Source organism: Pristis pectinata, chromosome 15, assembly GCF_009764475.1.
Source record: "Pristis pectinata isolate sPriPec2 chromosome 15, sPriPec2.1.pri, whole genome shotgun sequence".
Classification (NCBI taxonomy): domain Eukaryota; kingdom Metazoa; phylum Chordata; class Chondrichthyes; order Rhinopristiformes; family Pristidae; genus Pristis; species Pristis pectinata.
The window spans coordinates 3,049,854-3,071,015 of record NC_067419.1 but is presented as its reverse complement, the minus strand read 5'-3'; the positions used below and the strand labels follow the sequence as shown (position 1 = coordinate 3,071,015).

At 45.9% G+C, this 21,162-nt stretch overlaps 1 protein-coding gene across 4 annotated transcripts in view; it reads left to right on the top strand.

Annotated features, from left to right (window-relative positions):
• large1 (LARGE xylosyl- and glucuronyltransferase 1) overlaps positions 1-21,162 on the top strand; it is a 348,327-nt gene that overhangs the window by 106,549 nt on the left and 220,616 nt on the right. For 3 of the 4 annotated variants that reach the window (XM_052030445.1, XM_052030447.1, XM_052030446.1), the window contains exon 2: positions 14,243-14,431. In XM_052030445.1, coding sequence (XP_051886405.1) covers positions 14,326-14,431 — 106 coding nt within the window. In that variant the 5' untranslated portion in view covers positions 14,243-14,325. Of the gene's footprint in view, positions 1-8,214; positions 8,321-14,242; positions 14,432-21,162 lie in introns of those variants that run through there. The other variant, XM_052030448.1, reaches the window with a different exon arrangement.

Sequence of the window (21,162 nt, the reverse complement as noted above, 5' to 3'; positions counted from 1 at the left end):
GATCGTTGGAAACTATTTCACTGTGTGGTGATATCGCTCACAAAAGGCAAATAAAGTCATTTTTCTTCTACCCCCCCCCCCCCCCCCCCCCGCACACTCAATATTGATAACATCCACAACTAATGTGACTTGAAGGAATACCTGATGTAATGAAGATATCTAATTTAATTCCTGACTTTCTTCTAGTCCCCTGAGCTCTTGCTTATGGCTTATCTCCCAACTGGAGACATCTTTTCCTTTCTCTTGACTCTGAGGGATGTTGCAAGCTGCTCTCCGTTCTCCTGATTGGCACTAGCGTCCCTGGGGGTACCTCCGCCATCTTCTGGAACGATATTTAAAAATCTCTTGTCATTGAGGAATGGATCTTTAGAGTTGGGCTTTCAGAGAAATTTATGGTCTTAAAATTGGCAGCCCATGAGGAGAGGGAGTAGAAATCTGGGACCTGTTAACCAATGTTGGAGCTTTGAAAATGGTTAGATTTCTTTTGTTGGAAAGGGACATTGAAGAATATTGAGCGAGGGCAGGTAATTCGAGTTAGGGTTGCTGACACTCCACATAACTGAAAAGTGGAACTGACCCGCGGGTGAATGCTTTGTTCCTATTTCTGTGTCACAACTGGGAGACTCTTATTTCTCCGATGATTTGTTCCAGCTGGTATTTTTGGAAACTGCTCAGTCCTTAGCCAGCTAAATGCTCAGAAAACTAGCAAGTTTTGCAAACTAGAAAAGAGGCAGCCTTGTGGGTTGTGTGATTTTCACACTCTTAGCAAATGCCAAGAAATGTATTGGGCAATATGATATCTTGGAACAGCCAGATAGGAAGTATTATCTGTACTTCTCAATATTCTGCCTTCCTGCCCCAATAGTATCAACTCTTGCTGGGCCACTGCTAGCCACAGCTTTGTGACTACCTGTGCATTACTTGTGATTCTGGTTGGTAAGCATGGGTGGAAGTTCAACTAGAAATACTCTGAATCCATCTTCTCAAAATTATATCCACCAATTAAAAAGAACTTCCAGTTTTTCAGGATGACTTGGTACGTCACCAAAGACTACAAGTTTCAGTAGAGAGCATTCTGACTGGTTGCATCACTGCCTGGTATGGAGGCCCAATTCACAGGATTGCAAGAGGCTGCAGAGGGTTGTAGACTCAGCCAGCTCCATCATGGGCACAAACCTCCCCACCATCAAGGGCATCTTCAAGAGGTGGTTCCTCAAGAAGGCGGCATCCATCATTAAGGATCCTCACCATCTGGGGCATGCCCTCTTCTCGTTACTACCATCGGGGAGGAGGTACAGGAGCCTGAAGACCCACACTCAATGATTCAGGAACAGCTTCTTCCCCTCTGCCGTCAGATTTTTGAATGGTCCTTGAAGCCATGAACACTACCTCGTAATTCCTTTCGTTTTTGCGCTATTTATTTATTTTTGTAATTTATAGTAATTTTATGTCTTTGCACTGTACTGCTGCCACAAAACAACAAATTTCACATCATCTACGTCAGTGATAATAAATCTGATTCTGATCAGCTTGCCATCTCTACTGCACCTGGGCATTCTGGTCTAGAGGTGCTTTGTGGGCAGATCCTAGTTCAGTGGTCTATTGGCAAGCCAGGATTTATGTAAAGGACATCTTCATGAAGCTTTTGTCTTCATGGGGACAACAAGTCGAGCTACAGAAGGTGTTCTTACAACAATTCTTTACTTGATATCGCATTTCATATGGTTTTCATAAATGCACAAGGAACAAGATCTGGCCAAATATTTGACACCATAGGAGGTTTGCTGCTAGTTGACTGGCTTACCTTCCTTCCTGTGTTATCCTTCCGCATGTGACTGAAGGTTCCAGAGGCTCTGCAACAATGTCATGGGGGTGGGGTGGCCTGGTGTGAACACATCGATCTGCTAGATTTCATCTATAAAGGAGACAGAGAGTGGGTTGGGGGCAAGGTTCCCGTGAGCAGCTCATCACAGAAATAAAACCTGCAGACGCCGGAAATCTAAAATCTGTTTCTCTTCCCATAGATGCGACCTGACCTGAGTATTTCAAGCATTTTCTGTTTTTTGTTTGTCCATGAGCAGGTTGTTGGTTAACCAAGGTTGCTGAGAGGACAGGGGGAGATTCTGGGTGCGGGGGGTGGGGTGGTTGGTGGTAGAACCAGAAAATAATAGTTTGGTGAGGAAGCCAAATGCTTTGGAACTTGAATTGGAAAGTGACTTGAACGGCAAGGAGACATTTTTAAAAAAAATACTGTTAGAACCAAACCAGAAAGTAGTACATTTAGGTACCAGAACTTTTCTTAACAAAATAATTCAACACTTTACATGTTCGTAATGTAGGTCAAACTACTGTTGAGAAATCTAAGCTTGATGTCAATGAGGGAAAAGCTCCCCGTTCTGCATTGACTATTAATCGCGGGATCTCTTGCATCCACCCCAACAGTTGGACCTGGTCGGTGTTTGAGGTCACCATGATGCACTGGGTCCTGATGCAGGGTTTCAACCCGAAACATCGACAATTCCTCTTCCTCCCCCACGGATGCTGCTCGACCCGCTGAGTTCCCCTGGCAGATTGTTTGTTGCTCCAGGTTTCAGCATCTGTGGTCTCTTGTGTCTAGATTCAGTGATGGACAGAGAGGGCTTTCGAGGTGCTCTGGTCCGGCAATGGGATAAACCCAAACTGCTTTGTTTTGGACGAGTTTAGTTCCTAAAAGTGTACACAATTCAAAATATATGCAGTATAGTAGATACATCTGGGACATGTCTTTCTCTAAGTTCATTGTTCCACCAATTCAATACATTCTCTTACAATGTGACAGCACCCTCGTATTTCCTTTTTAAACAATGCATCAGTGAAGTGTTTGAGAGGCTGTTACACAGGCCCAGACTCTCAGTGTCCAATGGCAGCAGAACCCTAGACTGTGGTCTTTCCCCACTGAACCTTTGCAGTGGCTGCACCGAGCGTCGGTGTGTCCCTCGGCACCGTGCAACGTTCCAGTCAGTTGAGAGTCACCATTTTAACACCAAGGTACCCATTTAGTTTCTGATGACATGTGAGCAGCCTTGATAATGGGGAGTGGCACCAGACGGCCCCTGAAAGCTGAGGCAGTCTGGTCATCAGAGAGAGAGAGCCTGGTTGCCTTTCAGCCGATTAGCTGATAATCTATTCTTTCCCACACGCTATATATAAAGCAGTCCTGTGATTGGAACTAATGGGTCAGTGCAGAGGAAGAAACTAGCTGTGTCTGCCTCTGCACTCTCAAACCATGTCAGGTGGCCATGTGGGACTTGGCAGAAACTGTTGAAACATAGAAATGCCACAAGATTGCACATGTAGTCATTTGGGACTCGGGGCATCTCTGAAAGTACAAATATTGCCAATTCTCTAAAACTTGAGTGTAAAAAAAGGAAAGAGAGCATCTCCCCCTCTCCCTCTCCTCTATCAATACCCCCTCGCACTCCCCTCCTCACTCCTCTCTTAGCCACACACTTTCCCCTCCTTTCTCTCCCTATTCCCTTGAATATTAATCTGTCATGTCTCCTGAGCTGTGAAATAGGGGGTTGTCAACTGTAGAAAAGCAAGAGAGATTTCCACCATCACTGAGTTCAGAATACAATTTCATGGAGGTATTATTTTGAAGGGGAGAAATGATTGTCTGTCAGCTTGGTTGATGGCCAGGAAATATGCACATTTGAGTCGACCTGGATCATTTCAGCTGAATTTCGGAAGTTAATCTCTTGCTGAGCTGCCACCATGCTATTCTTTAAGAGCAATAGGTATTGCTGTCTTAAATACTTAGACTTTTCTTGTGCTCAGGATTTAGGATTAAGGAATAAAGCTATCTGGCTATGTTAATTAACAATCCTGTAGCTCAATTCTTAAGGCAAAACTAAAGCACTGAAAGAATAAAATTAGACTAAACCAGGTTTCCATTTCAAGTCCAGTGATGGCGTTCCTTGGAAATTGCCTCCTCGGAGAAGTTGGAGAATTGGGCAGCATCGCTTCCTTAGTTGTCGCATTCGACCTGCCTGAATGAAAATCCTTTTGTATGGTTGCTGAGACAGTGGGGGAGCTCGCATCAATCTCCTGACCCAAAGTGCTCGATTTTTTTCCCCCCACTGTGTTGATCAATTGTCGGTCCTGATGCAGGGTTTCGATCTGAAGCGCCAACGGTTCCTTTTCCTCCCCCACAGATGCTGCTCGTCCTGCTGTGTTCCTCCAGCAGCTAGTCGCTCCAGATTCTAGCATCTGCAGTCTCTCGTGTCTCACACGTGCACCTTAGTCTTGTTCTGCATGCATTTAAACTTTTGAGGAAAGCTAATGGAGACCGAGCTCAATACTACTCCTGGAAAGTCATAGAACATGGGAACAGGCCCTTCAGCCCGCTGAATCCGTGCCAACCATCAAGCACCCATTTGCATTAATCCCATTTTATACTCCCCACATTGCCCTCAATTCCCCGCTCCCTTCTAAACTTTACCACCCACCTACACACTAGTCAATTCACAGCGGCTATTTAACCTACGGACCCAAACGTCTTGGGGATGTGGCGCACGCGCACACAGTCACGGAGAACATGCAAGCTCCACATAGACAGTGGCGGAAGCAAGGTTCGAACCTGCGTTGCTGGAGCTGTATGGCAGCAGCTCCACAAGCTGCACCACTCTGCTCCCCCTTGCGTCCCAAACAGTTCCCCTCTGTCAAAGCCTTTGATTGTCTTCCAGCACTCCCATTGGCCATGGTAGTGGTGGTGTTGCGGTTGAGCTATTGGCATAACAACACAGACCCAAGTTCAAATCGCACCGGGACAGTTGTGAAACTTAAATTAAGGTAATGATCGTGAATTTTTCAAAACAAAACAGCTACTTTGAGTAATGATGACTGTAAAACCAGCACATTCCCATAAGAGCACATTTGGTTCAGTATTGCCTTCAGGGAAAGAAATCTGACGTCCTTGCCCAGTCTGGCCAAGATATGACCAGACACCCACAAAAATAATTGAACCTGACTCGAAATAGTCTGGCAAATCCCTCCATTCAAGGAGCAATTAGTGACGAGCAACAAATGTTGTTCTTATCAGGAATGCCCAAACCCTAAGAAAAAATTAAAAATAAAAATTGCTCGTCAATCTATCTTAGAGGGAATGGATGCACATATTTAACTCTTTGAGCCCCAGTGTCATTATGATGACCCCTGAGATCAGCTAGCTCTTTAAATGCGGTGAGATCTTCCGGTTAGCGTAGCTCTGGGGTACTCTGAGCAAGTTCATCTCTATCTCAATAAAAACAAATCAAAACCATGCACAAAGTAGCATCAACAGTATAGAAACCATAGTGCTGGGTCTTGGGTAACACCAGAGCCTCTCCCTTGCATCTGGAGTCCTGCCACCGGCATTCCAAAGCAAGGCACTCCGGCTGAAAATCTATTCAGAGCTCTATACTGAACTGGAATCTGAAGAGACGATCTCTTCCTTAATAAAATTGTTACTGGAGATTATCTTCTCTCTTCAATAAACTTTAATCTTGCCCTTGTGCCAAAGGGTATGTACCAGGAGATAATTGTTTGGATCACAGTTGAAATCCTGCCCAGGTATTACAATCTTATAAGTGTTCCAAAAAATTTATGTACCGCAGTGTAAGTGACAGAAGAATAATTTAATACTTTTTACATTGTACATGAAGGGAACAATAGCAAGAGAGCAGATGCCCCTGAGTTGTTTTTTGCCCTTGTATAGCCTATCATTTCTGCCGTTGGAATAAAATTAACAATTCCCTCATGGGTAAGCTTATTTTTCAGTCAATCTCTCCTCTTGAAAGGACTGAGTGTTACAAGAGAAGTACTTTGGCAAGAGTTTATTGCTTCTGTCTTGTGACTGTTCTACGTGGGACTGGAGAGTAGATGTTAGTAGATTCAGTTCTGTAGGGCATTATGCCTATATCTGGCCTGCAACTGATTGGAACAGTGAGCTATAGTGTTGTCATTAGTGCCGTTTCCAGTGGCTGAAGGAAGATTAGTTTTAAGGTTTGGTTAAACTGTCTTTAGGGTGTTAGCTGGAGTATGGGGAACAATTTTCTCTGATTGGGAAGGTGTTATTGCCACTCTTAAGTTTATCATAGTGAGAGAGGTTAGAAATATCATTGCATGAGCAGGTTATTGGAGTGCGAAGGGGTGGAGATGGATGCATCTTTTAAGAAAAAAGTCAATAAATAATGCAATAATAAAATGTAATACCTCCTGTTGCCTTGGTGAATCAGCCAGCATAATCAAAGACCCCACGCACCCAGGTCATTCTCTCTCCTCCCCTCTCCCATCAGGCAGAAGATACAGGAGTCTGAGGGCACGTACCACCAGGCTCAAGGACAGCTTCTATCCCACTCTGATAAAACTATTGAATGGTTTTATATGAAGAGATGGACTGTTGACCTCACAATCTACTGTGTTATGATCTTGCACCTTATTGTTTACCTGCAATGCACTTCCCTGTAGCTGTGACACTTTACTCTGTATTCTGATATTGTTGTTACCCTGTACTGCCTCAATGCACCATGTAGTGGACTGATCTGTACGATCGGTATGCAAGACAAGTTTTTCACTGTACCTTGCTACGAGTGACAATAATAATACAGCAACCTGGTAAAAGAGCAGGTATCGTTTTTGGATTGGGGGACAATGGGAGTTGTTTTTAATTGTAGAGGTAAACAGGGATAAGCCTTTGCTGCATTAATCTCAGATCACAAAGGTAGAAAGGTAGAAATGCCATAATTCCCCTCCCTGCTACTATCCTGTGACATCTGCCATGCAAGTTAGAATCCCGCTGGGCTGTGGTCCCCTTCCTTGTTACTCAAACTGACACATCTCACTGTCCGAGCCCATGCTTGAGGTATTGGCCACCTCGGGGAAGTGACAGAGTGATGGAAGAAGGGCCCTAGACCTGAAACGCTGACCGTTCCTCTCTCCACCCATTCTGACTGACCTGCCGGGTGTTTCCAGCAACTTTGATTTTATTTCCGACGTCCAGCATCAGCACTTGTTTGGTTTCGCAGCTCAGAGAAGTGGTAAAAAGGCAGCCCCCTCGGGCTGACCCACTCCCCTCTTAATAGAGAGGGAAAGGATAGAGGCACTGCAGCTCTCCATTTCATCATTTTGTGGTGACCTAGACTTCAGTGGAGACAAATGTTGCTGCAGGTGCTGGGATTTGGAGCAACACGAGTCCTGATGCAGGGTTTTGACCCATTCCTTTCCTTCCACAGATGCTGCTCGACCCGCTGAGTTCCCCCAGCAGTTTAGTTACTCAAAGACATGGGCTAACAATCCAGAGACACAAGTTCAAATCTCACGGCAGCAACTGTGGAATTTAAACTCAGTTTATAATTTGGAATTGGTGATAATGAGCACGAAAGCTTGCCAGATTATTGTAAGGATACATCTACTTCTCTGATGTCCTTTAGGTGAGGAAATCCATAAGATATAGGAGCAGAATTAGGCCATTCGGCCCATCGATTCAGTTCTGCCATTCAATCATGGCTGATTTTATTTTTTTTAATCCCGTTCTCCTGCCTCTCCTCGTAACCCTTAACCCTCTTATCGATCAAATCCTTCCCTGGTCTGGCTTCTACGTGACTCCAGACCCATCTCAGATTCCAGACCCATCTCAGGGGCAGGTTACCCAGCAGGAGAAGGGTGAGTCTGTGGAGGGAATAGCCCAGTTATCTGCTGGCAGTTCCCTGTGGGATCGCAACAGATTAGCGAGCTCAGTGTTAATGTTTCAGTTCAATGAGTTTTCACCAGGATTCTGTGCGCTGTGTATCATTCAGAACTTGATCTGTGGAAAAGCTCTTGCAGTGCTTTACTGGAACACAAAGCTCTTGACAAGCTGTCCGTTTGGTGTACAGGTGGTTGCCCCTCCCCAATACTTCTGTGGTAACTGGAAGAAATGGCAGTTTTAAGTGTTTACCTGTAACCTACACATCCTCTTGCATTGGGCAGAGGTCACTCGTCTTTACCCCTCTCTGTAGGCGATAGGCATCAGTTTCAAACATGCCACTTGTACTGGTTCAGTAAAGTCTTATCTTGTGTTTTCCTGATAAGAGACTGATTTCCGGCCAACTCTGCCCTTTAATCAACGGTCGGCGCCTTGTTAACATGCAAATATCTTAGTGAAGCGACTCTGGATCCACTTGCCAACGGTTGCAAGTCGCTGCTTAGAGATTTTTCCTGTTCCCTTTGAAAGAAATTGGAACTTGCTTGCCGTTTTAACTGCACTGCCTCGCACCGTTTGTATGGCTTTGAATAGCTGCTCTTAACCACGGATGTTAATGAGGTGAGACTCTTGGTTAACATGGAGCTTGCTGGGCCTTGCAGGTAGTTTAGAATAGTTTGAAAATGTGAAGCCTCACAGATTTTATCCTGGCCCCAAAGATGAGAATTCCAACCACTCTGTGTGTAAACTGCATTTAAAGTTAAATTCAGTAAAAGGCTTGCACTCTTGTGAGCAGTGGGCTACTCAACAAACTTCACAGTCAGTGGAGTACTTTTGAAGTGATAATGCTGGAAATACTTGGCAGGTCAGGAAGTGCCCGTGGGGAAAGAAACGAGAGTTAGTTTCAATTTGATGACCTTTCATCAGACTTCTGATCAAAAGATATTGACCTAAATTGTTAAGTAGTTTTCGTTGCACAGATGTAGCCCAGTCTGCTGAGAATTTCCAGTATTTTCTACTTTTAGATTTCTGCAGCTGTTTGATAACTGTTGAAGTAACTTCACTACAACAGCATTGGATGCCTCACTGCCCATTTGCATGTGGCCAAGATCCCACAACCAGCAGTGAGGAGATGGCCAGAGAAACCAGTGACCATTTCAGTGACGCTAATGAGGGAATGAATATTGGCAGAGGAAAGCTGCACCTCTTCAGGGTTTTTGCATGCAGCTGAGAGAACAGAACGGTCCCTCGAATATCTCTTCCAAAAACCACCATAACAGGGATTCAATTCCTAGGAGTCTCATTGTGGGGTGATAATCTAAATGTTGCAATGAGGTAATTGAGAGATCACTATAGGGCAGGATGTTGAAGGGAATCTCACTTTAGACTAGGATGTAATTAGGCAGGCAAATGGGATTCTAGGCCTTTATTGCGAGGGGTACAAGGTAGGGAAGTTTTGATGCTGATTTGTCAGACATTGGTTAGACCACTCCTAGAGCACTGCACTGAGTTTTGGTCTCCATGTTTAAGGAAGATGTGCTTGCATTTGAGGCAATGCAGAGAAGGTTCACTAGGTTGACTCCAGAGATGAAGGGATTGAATAATTGAAGAAAGGTTGATTATGTTGGGTCTACACTCAATGGTGTACAGAAGAATGATAAGTGATTTTACTAAGCTGTAAGGTTTTAATGGGCGATTGAAAAGGTGGATGCTCTGGGGGGTATTTAGAATTGGGGGGCATCGTTTCAAAATAAGGGTTATCCATTTAAGACTGAGATGAGGAGAAATTGCTTTCCAGAAAATTTGGCAGACACTTAAACTACGAGGGGTATGGAGAACGAGGGAAAAGTGCAGACCAAGATGGAATCCACCGTGATCTTACTGAATGCAGAGTGGGCTCGAAGGGTTACATGGCCTCATCCCACTCCTGTTCCTTGTCTTCTACTTGTTTTATCAGCTGCTGTGGATCCACCTGATCTTGACAGCTTGCTTCGGTCACTACGTCTAATTGTAATTGGTTTATTATTGCCACACGTACCGAGAGACAGTGAAAAGCTTTCTTGTGCGTTCCATCCAGTCAGATTATTCCAACCATCAGCACATCAAGGTAGTACAAAGGGAAAAGCAAAAACAAAATGCAAAATAAAGTGTTACAGTTATGGAGAAAGCGCAGGGCAGGTAGACAGTAAAGTGCAAGGGCCACAACAAAGTTGATTGAGAGATCCAGAGTTCATCTTTATCGTATAAGAGGTCTGTACAATAGTCTTATATCCGCGGGATAGAAGCTGTCCTTAAGTCTCGTGGTACGTGTTCTCAAGCTTTTGTATCTTCTTTCTGATGGGGTGTGGGGGGGGGAGGGGTCCTTGATTATGCTGGCTGCTTTCCCAAAGTGTAGACAGAGTCAGTGGAGGGGAGGCTGGTTTCCGTGATGGACTGGGCTGCGTACACAACCCTGTAATTTCTTGCAGCCTTGGGCAGAGCAGTTGCCACACCAAGCTGTGGTGCAGTGAAGAAAGTGACTATAACTGGCAGGTTCCTAATGAACCCCCATGGCTGCAGGAGGCCAGTCTGAGCCACAAGCGCACAGAACAAAATGGTCCTTCATCTTCATTCAGACTTAAAAGAAAACATAGCTTCTTTAGCTCTAGAACACCACCAATCTTCATTCTCTCCATCTTTCTACTCCTTTAAGTCACTTCATAGAACCTATCCCTTTGCCCAGACTGATCTTGCACCTCCAGTGTGGCTCGAAGATCTTGCTTGTTTGAGTTCTGTGAAGTGGCTTGAGAGAGCTGACGTGTATTGTTAACCCCTGGCCTGGCCCAAGATCACACAGAGTGTAGAAGGAGGGGTACAGTGGCAGAGCTGCTGCTTCACAGCTCCAGCAACCCGGGTTCAATCCCGACCTCTGGTGCTGTCTGTGTGGAGTTTGCACACTCCCCCTGTGACCAGGTGGATTTCATCCCACATCCCCAATGATGTGCGGGTTGGTCGGCTCATTGGCCGCTGTAAATTGCTCCTGGTGTGCTGGTGAGCGATAGAACCTGGTGGATGATGATGGGAATGTAGGGAGAATAAAATGGCATAAAAGTAAATGGGTGCTTGATGGTGAGCACGGAATGGCCTGTTTCTGTGCTGTATGACTCTGTCTATCTATGAGCATTCAGGATAGTATTGCGAACCATAGGTCTGTTCATTAGAAGCACATAGAAGCCCCATGTACCAACTTACAAACCTCTCAGCCTCGTCATCCGCCTCCTCACCCATCCGTGGCAGAGCTTGTGGTTCTCACATCAGCCACCTCGTAATGCACAGAATCAGAGTGGGAGCAAGTCATCCTCTATCCTGAGGGATTGCCTGAGGAGGAGGAGGAGGACTTTAAGAGTCGGTATGTGTGAATTGATTTCTTTGAGGTAATATCTAAAATTGCAGACAGAGGGATTTATGTGCACATACTTTATATGGACTTCCAGATGGCACTTGATGTTCCATGTAAAGAAATGCTAGATTAAATTTCTCATTGTATTGACAAATTCAAGGCCATTTATCCAGGATTTCCAAGAACACAAGGTTTGCTGTCGTTGTAAGTGGTGTAGGTGTAAGTATAAAATTGCAGAGTCAATCGCTGAAGTGCTCATGTGAAAATCTGGTAGATGGATTTCGGCGTGAGGGAGCAGCACGTCCTCCGTTCTGGGCCAGTAAATGAGTGAGACAGATACTTTTACTTGGTAGTATTGAGCTGGGAGCAGTGGAGCTCAGTCTATGTACACAGGTTATTGAAAAGCAGTGGTCAGATGCGGAGAGATGATGTTAGCCGAATGTAATGTTGGCCTTTCTATATGAAGGGCTGAAATGTAAAAAAAAGTTTGCTCTGTCTATTTCTGTGGGCTCCTGGAGCACCGTTTACAGTATCGACACCTTGCTTTGGAAAAGATTACGGGCCTTTTGAAGGGGAACCATTTCAAGTTTGGGGATCCCAGTGTAACTATCTTTTTCAAAGTTTGTGTAAACCAGTTTTATATTTCCTGAAGTATAGAATAGGCCGGTTTGATTTTTAAAATCTGTAAGGAGTTGAAAGAGTGAAGGGGAATCTTTCTGTGCTCGAGGGTAGAATAGCTCAAAGGCTGCAATATGAGGAAAAGGAGCCGGAGTTGGCCACTTGGCCTCTGAAGTTCTTCCTGCCCTTTATCAAGGTCATGTGTATCATCTGCCTCATGCACCATTTTCCTGCCTTATCCCAGCATCCTTGAATTCCTTGGTACCCAGAACTCTGTCGCTCTCACTTTTAAGTGTCATTGACGACTGTGTCTCCACAGCTCTCTTTGGTAGAGAGTTTCAAAGGTTCAGTATCCTCTGGGTCAAGAAATTTCCAGTTGTTTCAGTCCTAAGTGCCCTTCCCCCTTATTCTAAGGATGTGATCCCTGGTTCAAGATGCTCCCTGCATCTACAATGTTGAACCCTTTAACAATTTTCTTCTAAACACTATAGAATAGAGCCCAAGTCTACTCTATCGCTCTTGATGTGACAGACCTGCCATTCCAGGAATCTGTCTGGTGAACTCTCACTGCATTCCCTCTATAGCAAGTAAATTGTCCCTTTGTGTACAATTTCCTTACCTGCACGGTAGTGTAGCGGTTAGCGTAACGCTATTACAGCACCAGTGACCGGGTTCAATTCCCGCCGCTGTCTGTAAGGAGTTTGTATGTTCTCCCCATGTCTGTGTGGGTTTTCTCCGGGTGCTCCGGTTTCCTCCAACATTCCAAAGACGTGCGGGTTAGGAAGTTGTGGGCATGCTATGTTGGCACTGGAAGCGTGGCGACACTTGCGGGCTGCCCCCCAGAACACTCTACGCAAAAGATGCATTTCACTGTGTGTTTCGATGTACATGTGACCAATAAAGATATCGTAATTGTCCAGGTACATCAGATACAGACTCATGTCTATGTTACAAAACACATACACACGTATAGTGGTAGACAAATAGAATCCTTTTCCTTAAAGCACTGGGTGTTATCTTGACTGATGATTTTTAAACTCAGCTTGTTTAGATTTTTATTGGCTGAAGGTGTGGAAGAAGACAGTATGATACAGAGTAGCTTTCCTACAGTACAATTCTGTTGCGGTGAGTCAACGCCACTTGTGCTGCTTCCTGAAGGATGCACCCGTGAATTGTGTGAGACATTGCTTGGACCTGCCCCTCAACGTCAAGTGGTGGCAGGACCCTAGCCTGCAGTCCTTCCTCACAAAGTGTTTGTGGTGTCTGTACCGAGCTTCAGTACAGACACCTGCACGCTGGAGTGCGTCTTAATTTCAATGGTACCTTTTCAAGTGAAAATGTGTTCTTGTGTTGGACAACAAAAAAATGAACATCTTTTAGCTTCTCTGGGAATTAATTGCAATGATCTTCTTATATGCAAGTGACTTGTCATAACTAAATTAAAGATTTTAACCTTCTGTTTTCCCTAAGTGTGAAAATTGGCAGTGTTTCTGAATTCTTCCAAGTTTGTCCACACCCCCACAAGCACACGAGTGTTTGTATGCATACACGTATGTGCCAAAGATGCATGCAAAGGCAGCAGCACACTACAGCTCCATCGACCCGGGTTCAATCCCGGCCTCCGGTGACGCCCATGTGGAGTTTACACTTTCTCCCTGGTGACCACGTGGGTTTCCCCCGGTTGCCCGTTTCTTCCCCACACCCCGAAGGTGTGCAGCTTGGTAGGTTAATTGGCCGCTGTAATTTGCCCCCAGGGTGGAAGTGGGTGGTAGAATCTTGGGGCAGAGTTGAAGGGAATGTGGGGGAGAATAAAATGCGATTAGTGTAGGATCGACGTTAAGTGCGGACTTGTTGGGCGAAAGGCCCGATTCTGTGCTCTGATCCACAGTGGAGGTTCACAACTGGTCTCTTCCTGTCTGTTTCATCTTTCAACTATCTATTATATTGGATGCTGTGCTTTCTTGCCCTGTGTGGTGGGTAGATGCACTACATTTCCATAGGAAGCATCAGCTTTGAGAGGTGATCTTACAGAGGTGTATAAAACCACGAGGGCCATAGACAGGGTGAATGCACTCTCTTTTCCCTGGGGTTGGGGAATCAAGGGCCTAAGTTTACGGCAAGAGGGGAAAGATTTAATAGGACCTTGAGGGGCAACTTTTTCCACACAGAGAGCGATGCATATATGGAACAAGCTGCCGGCGGAAGTGGTTGAGGCAGGCGCAATAACACTTAAAAGACAGTTGGACAGGTACATGGGTAGGAAAGGCTGAGAAGGATATGGGTTAAACTCAGGCAAATGGGACTAGCTTGGATGGGCATCTTGGTCAGCATGGACCAGCTGGGCCAAAGGGCCTGTTTCCGTGCTGTGTGACTCTATGACTATATGAATATATTTTGTCTGGTGATAGATCATTCCTGGGCACCGTGTTGATAAACTGTGCCAGCTCTGTTGCCAGGTTTGCAGCTGGTACTGACACCATGAGAGAGAGAGGGAGAGAACACAATGGAGCCAGTCACCTAGTGATCCTTTCTTTTTTTAATTGCAGGGACTAACATGCACGTGGCTGAGGATGTGATGTTACCCACCTAGGATCAGTGCAGCAGTCCCACCCCGACCTCTTCCCCCAGGATGCTGGGAATCTGCCGAGGGCGCAGGAAGTTCCTCGCAGCCACGCTCACCGTCCTCTTCGTGCCAGCATTCACCTGGATTTACCTGTTCTCCGGGTCGCTCAAAGGCAAGTGTCGAGCACGCTCGCGCTTCGGATATCCCGCGTCTCCAGGGTTAAGGAAGGATATCCTGGCTATAGAGGGCGTGCAGCGTAGGTTTACGAGGTTAATTCCGGGGATGACGGGACTGTCTTATGCTGAGAGGTTGGAGAGACTGGGATTGTACACGCTGGAATTGAGAAGATTGAGAGGGGATCTGATTGAAACATACAGGATTATTAAGGGATTGGACAGGATAGACAGGAAATATGTTCCAGATGTTGGGGAAGTCCAGGACCAGGGGGAATGTTTTAAGAATAAGGGCTAGGCCATTTAGGACAGAGGGGAGGAAAAACTTCTTCTCCCAGACGGTTGTGAATTTGTGGAATGCACTGCCTCAGAGGGCAGCGGAGGCCAATTCTCTGGGCACTTTCAAGAAGGAGCTAGATAGGTTTCTTATAGATAGGGGAATCAAGGGAAATGGGGACAAGGCAGGAACAGTATATTGATTGTTGAGGATCAGCCATGATCTCAAAATGGCGGTGCAGACTCGAAGGGCCGAATGGTGTACTTCTGCTCCTATTGTCCGTTGTCTATTTGGCTCCTGCTCTTCGCCACCACAACCTGAAGATTGGGGAAACCCCTGCGTAGGTGGGGCGGGCAGCGCGGGCGCGGTTGGGATCGGAGACGAGCTCACTGTAGCTGAGCGTGCCACCGATGACAGGCCGAGGGGTCCGCTGATTAACGTTTGGCTGGCTGTCGATCCGGTTTATGGTCCCTCTCCATGCTGGGGCAGAGGTTCTTGCTTTGGACTTTGGTGGCCCTGGTTAGGAAAACGACACTGGGCACAAATGCGAAGGCGCTGAAGTGACACAAGCCAACACTATGCATTGGCCTCCTATCCCTGCTGGCCTTGTTAGTTAGACCGCGGCTTACAGGGTATGGCTTCTTTGCGGGAGGCTTAACGATTTGCACATTAGTGTCTGTGTGTGGCCTTTGGCAGAAAAATCTGGACTGTTCTATTGGTACAGTAACATTGTGTGTGCATGTGTGTGTGTATTTATGTGCGTGTACACATGTGGTATCTATTCCAGTTGTATTCCCATATGGGTGCTCAGTATTATCCCATCCTGGCAAACCTTTTCCAGCTGGCGCGATAATGAAACCAGAAAATATTGTCTGTAATTCTGCTGTGTGGACAGGGCACTGGTGAGACCCAATGTTGGGGTCCTGTGTACAGCATTGGGCTCTTAAGGTGTGTTGGGAGCAGGTCGGAGAAGGTTTCGTAGATGATAGGTGGGAGGGGCGTGTCGTCTAATGAGGTAAGACTGGATGGGATGGACTTGTATCCACTGGAGCTTAGAAGAGTGAGAGAAGGCGATTGATGCAAGGTCTTGACAGGATGTTTCCTCTTGGGAGAATCTAAAATTAGGGGTCGCTGCTTAAAAGTAAGGAACGTCCATTTAAAATCTTCTTCTCAGAGTCCATGAATCCATGGAATTCTCTTCCAAGGTGGAAGCAGAGTTTGACTATTTTTAAGGCGAGAGATAGGTTCTTGACAAAGAGATGAATGGTTACTGGATCTGTCAGAATCAGATTTATTATCACTGACTTGTATGATGTGAAATTTGTTGTTTTGTGGCTGCGGTACAGTGCAAAGGCATAAAAATCTATAATTACAAAAATAAATAAATAGTGCAACGAAAAAGGAATAATGAGGTAGTGTTCATGGATTGTTCAGAAATCTGATGGCGGAGGGGAAGAAGCTGTTCCTGAATCATTTGCGTGTGGGTCTTCAGGCTCCTGTACCTCCTCCCCGATGGTAGTGACAAGAAGAGGGCATGTCCCAGGTGGTGAGGGTCCTTAGATCCAGGTGGTGATGCAACCAGTCAGAATGCTCTCCACCGTACATCTATAGAAATTTGTAAGTCTTTGGTGACGTACCAAAGGCAGGAATGGGGAGTTAAGGTTGCAATCAAATTAGCCCTGGGAAGTTTGAGGGGCTGAGAGGTCTACTCCTGCTCCAGATTCAGTTACTTGTATGAACGTTGTTTCCTATCATATGTCTGGGTATATAATCATGTATCATGGTCGGGTGTGTCAGAAGCTCCCATCCCTTCTCGTTGCCCTCTGATGCTTGTCATCTATATGGCTGTTCATGGCAATAACTATAATGCACCAGTCAGATATTGGAATTGTTCAAGAATACTGTATCTGCTTGCTGGAGGGGTTTGAGGGCCATTGCAGAGTGTTTTGATTTCATTTGGGAGTTGCTCCTGAGTGGTGATGGATCTAATTCAGCATGCCAAGTATTGCTTAACGGATCTGGAAGCAAGCTCGGTGTGGGGGTGAGTGTGGCTCTATTTAACTGGGTTGTCTTTCCTTATTGCAAAAATAATAGATCTGTCCAGGCAGAAAATTGATTCCTACCTGGTCTGCGCTCTGGATTTATAGATCATCAGTGTCCAAGGGGAGTTCTTGAATGGTCTCTTTGAAACTTTTTTTTAAGGGAGGAGAGGAAAAGTTGGAAACAGCAGAGAAGGACAGGCATGGTAGCATAGCAGTTAGCGTTACGCTATTACAGCACTAGCGACCCGGGTTCAATTCCCGCTGTTGTCTGTAAGGAGTTTGTACGTTCTCCCCATGTCTGCGTGGGTTTCCTCCGGGTGCTCCAGTTTCCTCCCACATTCCAAAGACGTGCAGGTTAGGAAGTTGTGGGCATGCTATGTTGGCACCGGAAGTGTGGCGACACTTGCGGGCTGTCCCCAGAACACTCTATGCAAAAGATGCATTTCACTGTGTGTTTCGATGTGCATGTGACTAACAAAGAAATATCCCTATATCTATGTTATTAATTACTCATCCCTAATTATTAGTGAACCAAGTGGTCTACAAGGCTATTCCAGAAGGCATTAGAAACCCAATCACATTGTTTGGTCTGGAGTCACCTTTAGGCAAGATACGGTAAGGACAGCAGATTTTTTTTCCCGAAGGATGTTATGGAACCAACATCCAGTAATTTATGTGGTCATGAGTACTAATGACTAGCTTATTCCAAATGATTAACTGGAGTTAAATTCTTCACCTGCCACGTTGGGGTATGAATTCTGGTCTCTGGATTACTAGCTCCGTAATTTAATCACTGCATCACTATCATGCCAATGTAGCTTTCCTTTGGATACTCTGAAGTCCGACCAAGACCACTTGAGTGGAGGCTGCTGGTACCATGAAGAAGATGAGGGAAGGGTGAGAGGCCAGATTGGAGGACTGCAGAGATTGTGGAGGGGCTGGGGAAGGTTCTGGAGATGGGCAAGAGCAGGGGATGCCTATGGAGCAAGTCAAGAGGTTCCCACACTTGGGCTGAAAGGACCCACCTTCAAACTCCAGTCTTGGATTGTCTCAAGGCAAGACAACTGCTGATGCTGGTAATTGAAACAAAAAATGCAAAATGAAGGAATTCTCAACAGGTCAAGACACCCTCTGAACTGATAAAAGGTCGTCAATCTGAAACATTAACACTTCCTCTCTTCACAGATGAGTCCTTCCAGTAGTTTCCGGTTTTATTTTTGGTGTCTTGGCTGGCACAAGACCTGAGTGCTTCTATCGTTAATTTGCCCCTTGTCCTCATCAATCCTCTTGGTCACCTCTTCAAGAACACTCGATCAAATTTGTGGGACACGAGTTCCCATGCTCAGATCCAAGCTGACTATTCCTCATCAGTGCTTGCCTTTCCAACTACACGGATTCCATCTCTCAGAATCCCCTCCAGTAACTCTCCCACCACTGATGGTAGGTTCACTACCATGTAGTTCTCTGGTTCACTGCCTGGTGTTTCCAGAGCTGAGAGTTGAGGCGCCATAATATTATGGCAGTGCTCAAGATATTTTGGTTACATGGGTGCCTGTCACTTCTATAAATGGTCGAAGTGTTAAATGTAAGGATGTGCTTGCATGACTCACTATTGAAGTACGTGATAGCTAACTCAAGATTATAACCACTTTATCTCCTTGCCATTTGTACTGGACATTCTTACCCTTTGGAGCAAGCTCTCTTGATATCCTCTGAAGAGCGACCAAGCAGGTCAAGGCAGTAACTCATTAAGGAGACACAAGAGATTCTCCAGATACTGGTATCTGGAGCAACACACACAAAATGCTGGAGGAACTCAGCAGGTCAGGCAGCATCCGTGGAGGGAAATAAACAGTCGACGTTTCAGGTCGAAACCCTTCATCAGGACTGGAAAGGAAGAGGGCAGAAGCCAGAATAAGAAGGTGGGGGAGGGGGAGGAGCACACGCAGGCAGGGGATGGGTGAGTTCAGGTGAGAGGCAAGTCCAGGTGAGAGGGGGAAGGTAGGTGGGTGGGGGAGGTGTGGGGGGAAGATGTAATAAGCTGAGAGGTGATTGGTAGAAGAGGCCAAGGGCTGAAGAAGAAGGAATGCGGTAGGACAGGGCAGTGGACCATGGAATAAAGGATGGGGGAGGGGAGGAGATGGGCAGCTCATCAAGGCGGGGAAAGGGGAGCCACAGGAATAAGGGAAGACAAAGAAGTTGGGGGAGGGGGGAGAAAAAGAAGGGGTTGGGTTACCGGAAGTTCGAGAAATCGATGTCGAGGCCATCAGGTTGGAGACTCCCAAGGCAGAATATGAAGTGTTGTTCCTCCAACTCATTAAGCTTGATTTCACAGTACGTGGAAGACCAAAGCAAGGGTTATAATTGGATTTGCTTATTCCAGTCAATATAACTTGCCTTGCACAATGGAAAATAACAAGCATGTTACACAATCCACTCTCCCAAAGTATTAGTGGGCCGTATTGCTTGGTGTTAATTCTAATCAGCCTTGCATGTTAACTTAGAGTGATACAGCACGGAAACAGGCCCTTCAGCCCACCGAGTCCGTGCCGACCATCGATCACCCATTTACACTAATCCCATTTTATTCACCCAACATTACTCCCTGACTTTCAACCCTTCTCAGTATTTTCGACTGCCGTATCGCTGTGGTGTTGATCCCTCCGTTCACAGGCGATAAAGGACAAGAGATTTTCCAACACAGTGGTTGTATATTTATTGTTAAAGGATTGCTTAATGTTTGTACTTTGAGGTAACCAATTTACAATGGCGCGTAATCCTATGTTTCATCTCTTGGCTTCTCCCGACACACACCACAGACTTGAGAAGTCAAAGTTCCATTGAAATGCACTTGCTATTTATTTGCATTTCTAACAAGAACCTTACAACAAAGGGTAGCATCAGGCCATGGATTCTCTTATATACCCTTTTGACCTAATCTAATTTTATAGTTGAATAAACTTTTCTCCCCCTTTCTTTGATTCCAGATCCATTCTGGAACAAGGTATGGTATGGTGCTGCCCTCATTTCTGAGGCTGGAGAGGCAGTGTGGCCATTGTGTTTGATGCAGGTGCCAAATCTTGTCCTGTTCACCATTCCCCACCAACCCCACCCACTCCTAGCAGTGGTCTGTATGCACCAATCAGCATCTGTGTCCTGCAACCCTGTTGTTGGACTGGAGGACAACAGTGTTACCTCCGTCATACTTCCTTACACCGCAAGGAGGCCCCTTGGCCCATTGAGTCTATATCCGCCCACTCCACATTTGCACCCCACCACTGATTTTCCCTGTAAAAGTTGGTGGTTGCTGGGACTTCAGCCCTTCAGTCATAGCTGAGCAATAGCTGAGCATCAGATCACTCCCGCCCATCCAGTATCTGCAGGCATGCTAGCTTAACACCAGCTGGGGGCTGTTGGGCCAATTTTATCTTTGGTCCCTGAAAGAGCTACCTAATTAGTCCCGCTTGTGCCCCAGAGTGCTGCGGTTTTTCATCCATCCAATATATACCTAATTCCCTTCGGAATCCACTTCCGCTGCTCTTCCAGGCAGCCCATCCCAGCTTGCCAAATAAAATCAAGCTTGTCTCCTCGGTTCCTTTGCCAATTATCTTCAGTCAGCAGCCTTTGATTCTCAATCCTTCTGCCAAGGAGTCAGTTTCTCCCAGTCCGCTGTATAATAAGCCCTGCACTCGAGTCATGGCCTGCTTTGCTGCTGATGTATTGCTCTTCGTGTCTAACACTGACCACGAGCTCGTCACACTGTCCTGTATTTGGCCCAGCTATATAAGGCCCATTATAATTGTACTTGGCCCTTTCCTATCCATATCACCAGTTCCTTTTTTTTTCTTGTATGGATACGGGGTGCTCTTTTTGACCAAAAGGAGCACAAATAAAGGCCCGAAGCCAAACTTTTGACTTCCCACCTTTGGTTTAGAAACCTGCACAAGTTCCACCCAAGCCATGGTTTGCAAACGTCTCTGAGCTGATTTTTATCTTTCCCGTTTACTGACAACGTTCCTCTGATCATTTCTAAAAATGCACTTCTACTCTGGGCTGGAGCGTTCTGCTCAGGGAGGGAACGCACCAAATTGCTGTGCCTCAGGAACTACAGTCAACAACTGCATCTGCCAGGCACAGATTTCACCTCCTAACTGTAACAGCCTCAGCATCTTGTCACGCGTTGGATTTGAGGGAACAGCTTTGCAAAGAGCTTCGGGATCGCTTGGTTGTTCGAACGGATCTCTAGCAGCCAGGCGCAGTCACTGAGTGTTCTGTCTGGCTGGAGGAAGCCCAGTGCATGATGAATTCCCTCCAACGGGCCGGGGTGTCAGCTAAGCCAGTTCTGGATGCCAAAGGAAGAAGGAGCCAGTTGTTTAGTCTGTCAGAGCTGTTGCGACTGTGTTTCATGGAA